General features: G+C 34.3%; 3 protein-coding genes across 3 annotated transcripts; all 3 read left to right on the top strand.

Annotated features, from left to right (window-relative positions):
• Positions 1–685: 685 nt before the first annotated feature.
• Positions 686–2,428, top strand: LOC113493512 (probable 26S proteasome non-ATPase regulatory subunit 3). The gene has a single exon (XM_026871519.1). It carries the CDS (start codon positions 843–845, stop codon positions 2,325–2,327), a length of 1,485 nt encoding a protein of 494 aa, XP_026727320.1. The 5' UTR covers positions 686–842; the 3' UTR covers positions 2,328–2,428.
• Positions 2,429–3,273: 845 nt separating this feature from the next.
• LOC113493513 (protein PIH1D3) lies at positions 3,274–5,109 on the top strand. Its single transcript, XM_026871521.1, has 4 exons — positions 3,274–3,476; positions 3,557–3,678; positions 4,051–4,253; positions 4,815–5,109. Exons 2-4 carry the CDS (start codon positions 3,585–3,587, stop codon positions 5,070–5,072), a joined length of 555 nt encoding a protein of 184 aa, XP_026727322.1. The 5' UTR covers positions 3,274–3,476; positions 3,557–3,584; the 3' UTR covers positions 5,073–5,109.
• Positions 5,110–8,417: 3,308 nt separating this feature from the next.
• On the top strand, positions 8,418–15,110 carry LOC113493511 (cysteine-rich venom protein TEL1-like). The gene is made up of 6 exons (XM_026871518.1): positions 8,418–8,834; positions 9,548–9,639; positions 10,103–10,236; positions 11,370–11,515; positions 13,784–13,978; positions 14,764–15,110. The coding sequence occupies exons 2-6, from the start codon at positions 9,549–9,551 to the stop codon at positions 14,996–14,998; spliced, it is 801 nt and encodes a 266-aa protein (XP_026727319.1). The 5' UTR covers positions 8,418–8,834; position 9,548; the 3' UTR covers positions 14,999–15,110.
• Positions 15,111–15,137: the final 27 nt, after the last annotated feature.

Here is a 15,137-nt window from a genome sequence, read left to right as displayed (position 1 = left end):
CATAACCACTCAACATAATCATCCAGTATTGCTGGTTTAATAACAATAACTTGATATTAAAATGATTATAACACCTCCAGTCAACTCCAGTGCTATAAAGCTCTATACATTAAAACTTAGATCATTTTATTTACGTGTTAGCGCTTTTAATTTTTTATTAAGAACTAAGGAATAAAAACGTAAAATAATAAATTTGGTTTTGTTTATGGTCAGGTACTCAGCAAATACTTGGCCCGATTTGGTTCTATGGGAACGTGGCCAAAATAATATATTATTGTAAATTAATTGTTCTAGACGATTAGTTAAATCAATGACTTCTTTTAGCTTTTAGGTTAAAAATATATTTTCTAAACATTTTCTTTCCATTTATTAGAGATAATGATAGGGATGAATGAAATAAAATAGTACTACACTGTTTATAACGTGACAGCAATAGTTTTTTCTTACTCATATTATCATGTGAATTTGAATATTTAAAGGATATTTTAGTTCCGGGGAGGAGTAGTTAATTTTATTTAGTTCCAAGAAAGTATCCGAACGACATACTTACTTTTTAAAGTTGTTCCATTCGGAGTATAGCCATAAAATAAACATGCGTAAAATTTGAGGAGAACACGAGTAAAAGAGCGGCATGATCAGATTTTCCTTTGAGTGAAAGAGATAGCTAAAAGAAAACATTCTACAATCCATAAGTGCCTGGTGTGGAACGCTTCATAGTTACTCGGCATTTTTTGACAAAAGGAACGAAAAATATCACAATCATTAATTCCAAAAGATCTGTTCCTCAAAGATTACTATTGCTTGTTGTTTATTGAATAAACTATAAGAAACCGTGTCTAAACATGGCTCCTGCGGAAGATGTTGAAATGAAAAATGTGGAAAGCCCTGCTGCTGCGAGTGATGCTGAAACCCCTGAGGTGAAGAAAGATGCAGACGTGCTTGCTGTTCAAGATTTGAGAGAACATGTAAGACAAATTGATAAGGCTGTAACATCCAAAGAGCCGAGGTTTGCTATGCGTGTTTTAAGGTCTCTTCCAAGCACCAGAAGGAAGTTAAATGGCAATGTTTTACGTGCTATTTTCAATCAACTCTATCCAACAAGCGCTGATAAAGAAGCACTACTGGTGTTTGTCGAAAACCCTCTACCTGGTGCCGTGGAAATCGAGCCTCCGCGCTCTAGGAGTGCACCAAAACAACCAGTACCAGAAGTTGATGTGTACTTGCATCTCTTGGTGTTGTTGCGTTTGCTTGACACCAATAGATTGGAAGAGGCAGCTGAGTGTTCTCAGCAACTAATGAACAAAGTATTGGCTCAAAACAGAAGAACTCTTGATTTAATTGCTGCTAAATGCTATTTTTACCATTCAAGAGTGTTTGAATTGACAAATAAGTTGGATCTTATTAGAGGGCTACTTCATGCTCGCCTGCGAACTTCTACTCTTCGCAATGATTATGAAGGACAAGCTGTACTAATCAACTGCCTTTTGCGTAACTATCTGCACTACTCATTATATGATCAAGCTGACAAGCTTGTCAGCAAATCAGTCTTCCCTGAAAATGCAAGTAATAATGAGTGGGCAAGGTTTTTGTATTACCTTGGAAGAATAAAGGCTGCCCGCTTGGAGTACAGTGATGCTCATAAACATTTGGTACAAGCATTAAGGAAGGCACCACAGACTGCTGCAGTTGGCTTCCGCCAAACTGTGCAGAAGCTGGCTATTGTTGTGGAGTTGCTCTTGGGTGATATTCCTGAAAGAGCCATTTTCAGACAAGCCCCTCTAAGGAAAGCTCTGGCACCCTATTTCCAACTCACCCAAGCTGTCAGGCTTGGTAACTTGCAAAGATTTGGAGAAGTGCTTGAGAACTTTGGGCCCCAGTTCCGCAGTGATCATACATTCACATTGATTCTTCGTCTGAGACAGAATGTAATAAAAACTGCTATCCGTTCCATTGGTTTGTCATACTCACGCATCTCACCAAAGGATATTGCCAGGAAATTGGGGTTGGACTCTGCTGAGGATGCAGAATTTATTGTAGCTAAAGCTATTCGTGATGGAGTTATTGAGGCTACCCTTGACCCTGAAAAGGGCTACATGAGTAACAAGGAGAGCTCTGACCTCTACTGCACAAGGGAGCCACAACTGGCCTTCCACCAACGTATCTCCTTCTGCCTGGATTTACACAACCAGAGCGTAAAAGCTATGAGATATCCACCAAAGTCATATGGAAAGGAGCTTGAAAGTGCTGAGGAGAGGCGTGAAAGAGAACAGCAGGACCTAGAGCTGGCTAAGGAAATGGCTGAAGAAGATGATGATGGCTTCCCCTAAATAACTTCTTCAAATGTTTCAAATTATTTTGTAATTGTGATGCATTAGATGTTTAATTCTGCATTAACCTTAATATTATAATAAAATCTAACTAAATGTTATTAGTCTTATTTGAATTTGATCCAAAAAACTTTGTTTAGGAACAAAATCGTAAAACAACATTGGTCATAGTTGAATGACATCTGTTCTCAAAATAAAACTAGAGTTATTGTTTCCATTCTCATAGTATTGGGTGTTTCTTTCCCATAGAGGCTGTGTATAGTTTGTTTAGGGATATGACCATATTTATAAACCAGTACCAAATGAGTAATATAGGATATCTGTTACAAAAGAGGAGAGATTTTTGAATTTGTAAATTTTTTTTTTTCGTAAAATAAGTTTCATATGACCTACTTCTCTATTTCTGGTTCAGGTGAGATTTCACATGTATATTATTAAGGCTATAACTAAAGAAGTGACCTTATACTGAAATTGTGATAATAGATACGTAATGAAGATTATATGAGATTAATCTACTAAAAACAACATACATTACAGACCTATACAGACATTACATATCTTAACAGAGTTAAGGCTCGTTTGGTTCGTTTAAATTGGCAGATACTTAAGTCCCAATTAAGGGTTAATACCCAGCCTTTATCTTTTAAAATCAGAATTTAACTTCTAGTTAATATTTATTCCAAGCTGATATTTACACCAAATCAAGTCGAGGTCAATGAACTCTAAGGCGATTATGCAACCAGGGCCCCAATTCCGATATTTACAATGCCCGATGAATGGATATAGGATTAAAATGAAACTGTTCTGATTTTCTTAAGCATTTTTCTTTTTCATTTCTTTTTTTTGAGCCTGAGCGATCCGCACCGTACTTCATTGCCAATTATGGCAAAATGATATTAATTTGCTAATGTTATTTCCATTTATTCATCGCCTATTGTAAATAGCGGAAATTGGGGCTCAGGAATCTTTAAGACATTCGGTTTGCTGTATTGGCATTGAAAATGAGAGTTTAAAATCAATATAGTTTTTGTCTGCACGTCGCTATAGCAACAAACTCCTTTAAATTAAATCATTTTCGTATATTCTGTAATCAGTATCGTAGCAACTGCGATTCATTGATTAAACGAAACCAAAATATTAATTTGAAAGGTATTTTTTCTTGTTTGTGATTTTATTCCAGTATTTATCGCTATATTTACCATCTTAACATTATTCCGATTCTGTTTAAGGAGTATTTTATAAAAGATCTCGATAAAAATGGAGTTTACCCCCGCAACTATGAACCAACTCGTGCAGTTATTGAGACCACCGGAACCAGAAGTTTTACAAGGAGAAGACCTGCCGTCTACCGGTAGATATATTGTATATAGTCTCTTGGTATTATTAACATAGTTAGGTACCTAACAAATAAATTATTCGTGTTGCCTTTTTAAGGTGTTTTGTAAGTTCCTTAGCGGTGGAAAATTTGGATTTAATAAAATAGAGTAAAGGCTTCCTAAGGTACTGAGTTCCTAAGCTGAAAACAATCAAACGTTTGATGTAGGAATAGATATCCATCTAAAATTACACAAGAAATACCATTATCTTATTGTAATTACAAGTTTCAAGCAACTATTCCAAGGTTTAGTTCCGCATGCTTAGAATTGAACATCTAAGTAAATAAAGGAACTAAACATGAAAAAAAAATGTATTCTCTTACCAGTAGCAACCAACCTATTTTCAGGTTTTGATATAACTTCAAACAGGGATAAAGTAGCAGTAGCGGAAGAAAAGAATCCTCCAAAAACAATTGAAGAATATGAGGAACAGGTGGCGAAAGAGTTGGACAGTGTCGGTCACGTCGGCGTTGGATTAGGCGACAGAAAATGTCCAGAATATACCATGAACTACCAACAGTCCGTATCAGCTGAAGATGTGTATCTTCAGGTAGGTTTTACATTAACATTTGGGTCTGTCAACGGATCCACTCCACGGATCCAATATCGGGATATTTTTTAAGAATCCGTACATTCCATTTCCCAGAACTTCTACATACCTCTCCTCTCAGCTTCCTACTTAGGAAGGGTTCTGACCTAGAAAGATTTTATGGTCTCCTCTAAGCCCATAGAGAACTGAGTAAGCTGTTCCACTCAGCCATATCGTAGTGAAGAAGAATGTATATAGGGGAGACACGTGTATTTACATATAAGTACAGAATATTATATCACATACAAATTGCATGTTTATGGTCACCTTGATGTATCTTAAATGTAGATATCTAATTACATAATCTAGACACACAATAGCAAACCTGACGTGAATTAGATGTCGAGATACAAAACCTATTAAATACAATGGGCTTTCATGTTCATAATATATTTTACAAAAAAAAAAAAACAGCAACAATAATTATTATTATTAGATATTTATCTATGAAACTTGTACGTGCTGTTTAAGGATCTACCTACTTCCTCCAACTACCAATTTATTTTGAATACTTTTTTGTAGATTGGGCCAAAAACACCCGGTTCAGCCAGTTGCGAGAATCTCATAGTGCGAGTAAAGATGCCAGGAGATAAAAAGGAAAATGTTGATCTAAACGTGGATAAAACCAGTGTGACTGTGGACTCCTCACAATATTCCCTGAAACTGCCTTTACCGCATGGAATTGATCCTGACTGTTCGAAAGCAAGCTGGGACACAGACACAGAAACTTTAGTTCTGACTCTCAAGTTAGACAGAGAATTTGATTTTGTTAATTTTTAATATTAATTTTCTTGCAATAAAATTTAAATACGCTGAATATTCTGTTCTTGATTTAAGAACCAAGTAAGTTCTATTTTCCATCAAAAAAATGCTTTGGTCCTGCGCAATAAGTAAATGCTTTATTGATGTTTATTAAATTGATTCTATGCCTGTTTTATTAAAAGTAATCACAATACATCCACCGGTCATCGACGCATCAATTAAGCTTCCAAGATAACGGCCCGCCAATGTCGAAGTTATTAAAATGATGACCTAGGGACTTTTAAACAACCGTTCAAAGCTATATTTTATCTGACCTATTTAATTTAGCAACCTCAACTTTAATTTAATATCAGGCTTGCTATTTTGCTTGTTGACCCATTAGCAAATTGTAGAATTTGAACTAGCTTTTAATGATTTCAATTGTTTGTAATGATTGTGTGCCCGTATTGTTGAACTGATATAGGTATGAGTGGGTATCCACTGGCGTCTTACGTACCTATGTCTTAATGGTCGGAATTTTCGTTCAACAGATATTAAAAAAATTGGGATACTTAAATATCAAAATGATTTGGACAAAAACAACAACGACAATAAAGACAAATCAAAAAATATTATAAACTTAACAGTTTGTTTTGATGGATGGATGTTTGTAACTGTTTCACAAAAAAGACACTAGAAAAATATATATAGTTTTATAACTTGGATTTACTAATACCTACGGTAGTTTTTATCCCGATTTTATGTTTCCGTGGGTTCTTTTTCGACTTGTAGCGGGTGTAGCCGCTGACAAAAGTCAGACTATTTTAATTTTCTGCTAGTAAATCTGACAAAATTAACCAAAACGTAGGTACCTAATTAACTCTTCAATAATAGTTGTACCTAACTAATATTATATTTGAGCGAAAACTGCAAAAGTAGACGCCAATTTAAATATAATTTTATACTACATGTGTACTTTTAACAATAAAGGAACGCTTATTTGTGCTACATAATATACCAAAGAGCCACGAAATAAATAGAAGAGGAAAGAGCGGGCTTATAATAGTATGGCATATATATATTTTAATAACATGCTTTCACTTGTTGACGGCATCCGTAACATTTAATATTATATAAACAAATTTAACATATGTACTTGATTCGTTTCGTTTCTGCCTCATAGATTCATTTAACCTTAATGTAGCGTGTAGCACAGTTATTATTTTGTATTAACAATGAATTTGTCATGTTTTTATTTAATGCTTGGAATGTGCGCCCAAAGCTTGCCATTAAACAAAACAAAACATTCAACATGTCTCTATACAGCGCAATCATAGGCTACGAGGGATATAAAAGTGTGCCATTTTTTGCAAGCTCGTAACACCATACAAAAGGAAGTCTGTTCTCCTTTAAACTTGTAAATAATGAATCTAAGTAGGGTGAGCATTATTTCAACGCAGACACTGCTGGGGTATAGGATCCACCCTTTCTACCGCATTTAGATTTCCTAGAAGCTTAACTTCTCCTCGAAGTGATACACTGCACTGTGTATAGCAGCATTTCTGCCATAGCTGCAACAATTTCACTATAAGATGTGCCTAAATGAGGCTTTATGGTAACAATCAGTACAAATCTCACCATTTCAACATGTTCTGACAAGTCGTTGTCTCCAATCTGTTATTGTCTAAAGTTTTGTAACCAAAAGTAGAGACTAACGAGCGTTAAAGTTCGGCTCAATACGTTTTGAGATATGACGTGAATATGAATATAAATACCTATTCCACGTTGATAGTGGATGTGCTACAGATACAAGAGTTTATTCTAACAATCAAGAAATCAATTTAGTGTTAGGAACCAATTAAGGTCAATGCTCAGAACTGCACAAACCTACACGAAACTTGACTCTATGAATCTGGCGCCATGCATTTTGATTGTTTTCTATAACGGTTTAAATTTCTGCGTTTGTTTTTAATAATTGAGAAAGATTCCATTGCCTACCCTTATAATTGGGTCAGCAAACCAAGCTTTCCTAAAATTCCTCAATTTTAAATGTTGTGTCCAAAATCTGAACTTGTGATTTGAAATTTAATTATACTGTTACTTTAAATAACCTTAATTTCAATTAAAGTTTAATTACATTATCCCTTTAATACACCGGAAACAAGAAACAAAACCTCATACTTACATACAAATTTATAATGATAATCAAAAGGTCACTTCGAATTATTCTCAGTAATGATTATGTTCGAACTTCCGTAGCTTCAAAAGAGTATGTTTTGTTTAGCTATATTTAGGAAGCGTGCTAACAACACTCGAATTGAAAAGACCAATACAGTAACAGTAGTTTTCAGGGTTCCGCTACTCTTCAATATCAATGTTAAATTTGTTAAGAAAGATTATGTATATAATTGGCTACGCTTACGACAAAACAGTCATTTTTAGTTCATTGTAGTTTTTTTTTTATGTAGCCTGTTTTAGATCCCACTGCTGGCCAAAGGTCACCACCCATCTCTTGCATAATAATTATGTGGAGCTAGAAGTATAGATGGTTTATAGAATGGCTCTCGTTTCTCGTTTCTCGTAAGAAAATTAATTTATTCACGTTGGTCTTATGTCTGCCTGGTAAACTTAAAAAACAATCTACTTATACATATCCTTCACCCATAATTTACAGTTAAACAGTGATTTAAAAATAGAACAAATAGGGCTACAAAACTTTACAAATTATAGCATCCTTATAATGAGGCACTGCTTTTTTTTAATTCTATACATTGATATAAAGTATTTGAAGAAAGAACGCAGGTGTTTCATTTTTTATGTTATCTCTTTGACGGACCTTTTTTTTATTTTTATTAAAATGCCTATTCAAATGCATAAAAGGACTGTAATTAAAACCTTTGTTATAGTAATTAATTGTAATGGATACCTAACAATGGGTTTTCAGTCTCTTGGAATTACCTTGACTGTTCTAATCTAGACAAGTGTTTACAATTTAAATGTTAATCATGTAGCAAGCCTAATGATTTTGCCGTGTTAAAATATATAAATAATTAAAAATGTAATTGATAGGTATTCAAAGTTAATAATTAAAGCAACTGCAAAAAAACTTGTTGATGTGTGTTTACATATTCAATCTAGCAGCCGAGTTTTCGAGAAATCATGTTATGTTACAAAGATACGATAATACTTGTAGATCGAACTATAAAAATATCTTAACCAAAATCGCATTTTGTTACTTTCATTAAAATAGTAATGACTTGAATAGCCCCATGCATGAAAAATATTTTTAAGATAACTTATCTAAGTATGATAACAGAGTGGTAAATAATAAATAATATTGTAACAAGTAATAAGCAAAATAACTTTCCTGATTTCATATTTTCGCGACCGGCATCATACTACAGTAAGTAATTAATGTTTATATTAAATAACATGTAAATATTTAATCAAAATAACTCTGTTGAACACAGTCTGCAATCGTGCATGCCTTGTCAGTTATTTTTTGTATTAGGTAGCTGCGAAACGTTTATCAAGGATCATTTGTAGTTCTTCGTTCGGTATAGACTAGGCATGGTTATTTCAATTGAAGCGTTCGCGTAGCGCGGCTGTGATTGGCACACATTTATTAAATCATCAAATTCTCAAGAGATTGTAATCAAGCGTACCTAGTCGTCGTGAGAATGTTTTCTGTAAACTTCGCTTGGGGAAGCAGTCTTGTGTGATCGACCGTCAGAGTGTGGTGTAGACGACATTTTACGAAACAATCCTCATAAAAAGTGCATTAATAAATCTGTTAAAAAAGTAAGTATCGAATGCGTGTATTCGAGTCATAAATCATTTATTTATTTCCAATTCTGCTGACCATTTGTCATGGGTTGTAATCTTAATTAAACTTAAATTAAGGCTTGGTTGTTTACTGATTCATTCTATAGAGTCTACTCGTTTACGGTAAATAATAACAACTATACAATATGTCAACGGTTGGATTGAAATACAGGAAATTTTGAATTTAAAAGTGCATAATAATATGGTGCGATGTAGCTATAAATAAAGAAATAAAAGTTTATTTATTTTTAAGTCGTATTTAAAGTTTGGTACCATAGAGATGAATTTATAATAGCTACCAAAATATACATAATGCAAAATATTGTGATCAAATAAGTAAATGTTAATTGAAAAGTCTTCATAACTTGTGTAATATACATTTTATTTGCAAATTGATTCTGATGCACGTCGGCGCAAATACTGTTTGCGCTACAAAACTCAATTGCTGACTAAATCTAAAACTAAATTGTCACTGTTTTACAAACCTATTGACTTTACTAATATGTGTAATTAATAGCAACTAAATACGAAATAATATGACCGTTAATGTTTCAAATACGTTAGTATTTGTGTAATGAAATTCACGGTTAATTGATTTAGATAAAATGTTGCGTTAGTTTCAGCGGCTGTGTTGTTGTGTATGTTTGCAGCTGTATTAAAATATAAACCATAACTTATTTCGTTTATAGCATGTACTTACGTGGTATACTGTGGGTCCTGATCCTGGTCTTATTAAATTCATCGTTTGAATACGAACCCTCACATCAATGGAGTAATAAACGTAAGTAAATTTTTTGGACCTTATTTTTGCACTTATTTTCAGATTTAAATTAGAAATTGAATAACAAATGTCGAAACTCTGAACAGGATAGCTTGAGTGTCTGAAACTGTAGTAGTATTGGCAGCTCTACTTTAGTTTTATTTCTTAGTGTACTTTTTCTTGAAGCTAAACAGTTCCATTAGTAGTTTGTACTTACTATTCTGATCAAGTCCCCAATTGAAGTAACCGAACTATCATGAATAAACTAAGCTAAACTACAAAAAAAACGGGGATAAGATGAGTGAAATCAGAAACTATTGATCCCATTTTGTAAATTATTAACTTATATTTTCAAAATTACGTGGAAAAAGTCGCTTGTAACGGCTAGTCCTAAATAAAAGTCCTACTGATTTACCCAAACCCTGCGTCTTTTGGTACAGGTATAACTGGAACTAAAGCTGTTTACGTATTTTGTGTGTTTCAGAGATGTTCCCGCCACATTTTATACCTGAAAATGCTCTTCACCCCCAAAGGTCGGTGGTCCGAAGAAAAATAGTTCTATACCACAATTTCTTCAGAACTAAAGTTCGTCCAACTGCTGCAAACATGTTATTAATGGTAAGTGTTCTTTTGTTTTTGTATAATTTGTGTACGAAGGGCCTACCATCACCTCCAAGGGACTTAGTACATGAAGTAACTAAAGGCAACTATCAGCTTATAAACTTCTTCAAGTTTCCTGTAAAAATTGAATGGTTGCTAAAACGTGTATTGCCGCAATTTGAAGGCATCTTTAAGCAACTTACGGCGGCCCTGTCATTGCCGGGTAGAGTGATGGGGAAGGATAATGTGAAATCGCCAGACACATTGCGATAGATTGTTGAGGACACCGGCAACTTTAAAAAAATAGGCAATTAGGACCTAACTAAGTCATCGTTTATAGCAAGTGAAAACTGTTTACTATCACCGGAATTCAAAACTCGAGTTGGTATGTCAGCTGTTGGTATAAACAGCTGTTTGACAGTTTTTTGCAATAGTTTATCCATGCGCAAACCTTCTTGGAGTAAGACTCTTTGAGACAGGTAGGCTCCTAGTAGATATTTGATTGTAGTGCCTACTGGAATTTGCCATAAAGTATAAATAGCAACTTGTTATACAATTTTAAAAGAAACGCACCCTGTATTGTTTACTTACAAACCATAACAAATTAAAAAATAAAGTTTTTTGTAGAGATGATGCACAAAACCTTATCTTTTTCCCACATTGTCTTGTTGTAAAAAAATATATTAACAGTGTGTTAATTAGCTCCCGAAAAATACATTTTCATTTTGATGTCCATTAAAACTCTTATTATTTATCATGATCAAATCTTCAGGACTGCTTTTGGCATTGCTTGGTTTGACATGTCTTAAATTATTTATTGAAATTTAGAAAGAAAACCGTTCCTGTGCCGATAAGTCAATGACCGTTCAAATAAAAAAATAGTTTTCAATTATAGCAATATAATCAACAACCTACGTTGTAAACAATTACAGAATTCCTATTAAATGAAGTTTTAAATTGATTTACTCCTATCTTTCTCATTATTTAATTAAAATAATATTCATCTAATAATAACATTCGTACGTACGTGATACATAATTAAAACGATAGTTTTAATTACGTATGCTTACGAAACTTGATGTCGTCGATATACCATCATTACAAACGTCACTTCATGATAGGTAAATGATAAGTAAATGCGTTTTGTTTAGACATGGCATGCAGGCGCTGCCCGTCAAGCGCAGGCATACGCCGAGAAGTGCATGTTTCTGACGCACAACGATGTTAGAGAAAATAACGTTCCACACCTCGGCACCTGCGGGCAAAACCTTTTTGTGGCTGCGCAGAAAACACCTTGGTAAGTCATTGTTTGATTTAAAAGTTTACTCACGTTTATTTGTCAGGATCACCTGACCAGCCATTGGTAAGTCTTATAAATATGCCAATTTTACATTCATTGGCATTTCCAAAACATTGAATGATTAAATGACTCTAGTTGCGAATTTCTTAAATGTAATTCCCGTGAAGAAGAGCCATCAAGATACATTGTAGGTAGGACTTTTAAAAAGAGAATTTTAGGGGAGAAAATACTACAGGTACATGCTAGAGTGATTTTTTTGCTCTTAAGACAAAAAAAAATCATTCTGTCTATTCGTTAACTTTTCTTAAAATCCAGTCATAAAGTCGAGGTCTTTTGTTTACAATTTTTGTATAAAGGTCGTTAGATGATTTAAAAGGTTTTTGATGACCGCTGATATTATTCACGACACTATAATTAAGATTATTTTTCGGAGTCAGTCTTGTATAACAATTTAAAATGTTCAACATTTTGTTTTAGCAATTTCAGGGTAGGTAGAGTCTCACCAAATTGTTCCTTTCGTATGATCCTTGCCTACATTATTGACTAACTTAACATCGTAATAATATCGTAATAGAAAGACTATTCACACAGAAACTTTGTGACGTTCTGTTATAAAAATGTTTGTTTTCTTCTATATTTCAATTGACAATGGAAGACCGCATCATACTAGCCTTATCCCAACTTTGTTGGGGTCGGCTTCCAGTCTTACCAAATGCAGCTAAGTAATAGTGTTACCATTGCCTATCTGACCTCCTCAGCCACGTTACTTGGGCAATGAAAAACTACCCCTTAGTAAGATGGTTGCCAAACTTTCTAGTTTAACAAATGAAAGACGGGACCCACAATTTAGCTTACATTCCGAAACATTGCGGAACTCTTAAATCGCTCTTAAAAAGCTCTCAAATAGTCACCCATCGTTGGACGCGCAGCTAAACCTGTGATCGATCAACTTACACAGTTGTAGCTTAACCACGAGCTCCTCCGTTGAAGACGGTATGACGGTTAAATATGTCAACTTAGTGACTTATGTGAATACGGTCAATGGTCGCTAATTTAGTTAGTTTCAAATTAGCGACCATTGAACATGTCCTGTATATTCCTTTTTTCTAGTAATAATTAAATTTAAATATAGGTATATATTTCTTTAATTATGCCCGACTTAAAGATTAATACTTTCACGTGTAGGTATTATTCTTGTACTAAAGTGGTAGTCATAATTTACTTTAATCTTTAAGTCGTTGAGCTTTGATTGAATTAGTTTCAGTGTAAAACGATTAATTTTACACAAAATCTAATTAAAAAGACACAATTTCAGTTACGAAAAAATTAGGATAGTTTGTATCGGGAATTGGTTCCAACTTTTTAAGTACCTACAATCAAACAAAGAAAATTTTAAATATTCACGATTCAGCCAAAGTATTTAAAAGAAGGCGATTTTGGCTTTATTCTAGGATTCTGCATCTACTCGGTCAAATAAGACTGTTTCTATTATAAGGCTCCGCTGTCTGTCCGTCTGCCCAAGGCTCACGTCCAAGAAGGCATAGTAGCAAGATAGCTTCTCACCCTAAGATCTGAAAGTTCGAACAAACAAGAAGTACAAAGCTGTAGCCTCCCACTTTTCCTGAAGATAATCTTCCGGGCTTCCTTGGAGATTTCTGTATAAAAAAAAATCCATGTAACAGCGTAGCTAGATTAATTAAATTACCAAACAACGGCAAGGTTTCGACCTAAACACGCACTTTAATTATACAAATTGAAGAAGATGAATTACAATTGCCGCCATCATGATCATGTTTTTTTTTTAATCGTTTTATTTCCTTGTTACGATGTTCCTATTCACGATTGTCTTTTTACCTCACCTCGTTTCCATAATGGTGAATTCGTGAACAGGCAATTATCTGTAATAGATAAAGGAATTGCCCTTTGGCTTGCTAAACCAATCAAGTACAATTCTATAATAATACTCAACAATTTAATCTGTGTTAGTTGAGAAGAAAATTAAGTTATTTACGTTAGTCTGTTAGTCATTAGCTTTGCAACCACGATTGCAAGTTATTTTTATTGTTTTATTGAGATTCTTATGCTAATAGCGAATACAGCTAGGTTAGGTTTTTTTGTATAAGACGATGTGTTGAACATTAACAAACAGTTTTTTGTGTAAAAATCTATTCAGACGTTGGTTTTAGTACTTTTTGTATTTTTGTTGTTGCCTCCTTTGTATTTTTATTCTCTATATTCGATCTTTTTTTTTCTTTCATTTTCCAGGTTCTTCGCTATTAAGACATGGTTCCTTGAATATCGAAACTTCACGTATGGAGATCCTAGGTACAACCTGAAGCATATTGGCCACTACACTCAGATGGTGTGGGCCACCAGCCATAAGGTCGGCTGTGGGGTGGCGCACTGCAAGGGAGGCCCTTGGGGACAGTTCTATAATTACGTGTGCCATTATTGTCCAGGGTAAGCTATTCTTTTGTATGTTTTAATTAAGTATTCTCTTGTGTCTTGTAGTCTCATAAATAACAGTAAGACAATTTCCCTCCTTCGTTTAATAGAGTTCAGATCCAGCCCTCTCTTGATGCTTGCTTGATAAGATTGTTTTGCAAGGCACTAAGTTGGGACCTTAACCTCAACAGGGTGTTGCCTTAAGGATACGTTGCTACCATAGTTTTGTCTTTGCTCAAGCTTGATAAGATTTCATAAAAATATATCATAAATAACTTTGGTCTACCATATTCAGATAGGGTACTACAATTTCACTAACATAATGTTTCGCTTACTCGGTGCGGTTTATTTTTTTCTTGGTTTCAACAAACTTTCTACTTATCTTGATATGACGTACGAGTAGAACGAAGAACAATGAATGAATGAAGGAATCAAATGAAAAATATAAAACATGTCGTAAAATAAACCAAGTACTGTATTTTGCGTTTTTTTCGTCAACACTTCATTGTGAGATTATACGTATTAGTAATAGCTCGGGCTCTATTGAAATACAAACGGTAGTTTAGGCACTAAGTACAGTTTTAGCTCTGATAGATTAGTGATAAGACCGCAGGACTGTCAAGTCAAAGATCCTGAGTTCGATATCATGGCACTCACCAACTTTTTGAATGTTATTTGCTGTCGTGTTTCGAAAAGCATGTAAAAATGTAGGTCCTGCAAATAGTGCTTTGACCATAAGAAGGGAACAGAAATTCACTTTTTTTTTATTCCATTGAGATCATCAATTTCTTTTGTTTTAGCGGCAACTACCACAGCATAACGCATTACCCCTACAAAATCGGTCAGCCGTGTGCAGAATGTCCTGATCACTGCTTATCTGGGACTCTGTGCACTAACTCCTGCTCTAAAATGGACTTCTATTCAAACTGTGCAGATCTTGTGAGTATAACGCAAGACGTGTGCAGACAAGGCGTGTGTAATGCGACTTGTAACTGTGCAGAGGACAGAATTCACAGAAATTATCCGTGGAGATAAAAGTACGAAGATTATTTCATTTTGAAAATAATTACCCTATAGCTATGTAACCATCTGTAGGTCATTGTCATGTAAGCCTTGAATTTCTGTAAATAAATAAATATTACGATAGGTTTTTTGTTTGCTTTTGATAACCTCG

The sequence above is a fragment of the Trichoplusia ni genome, chromosome 4 (assembly GCF_003590095.1).
Source record: "Trichoplusia ni isolate ovarian cell line Hi5 chromosome 4, tn1, whole genome shotgun sequence".
In the NCBI taxonomy this organism is placed as follows: domain Eukaryota; kingdom Metazoa; phylum Arthropoda; class Insecta; order Lepidoptera; family Noctuidae; genus Trichoplusia; species Trichoplusia ni.
This window is presented reverse-complemented; position numbering and strand designations above follow the sequence as displayed.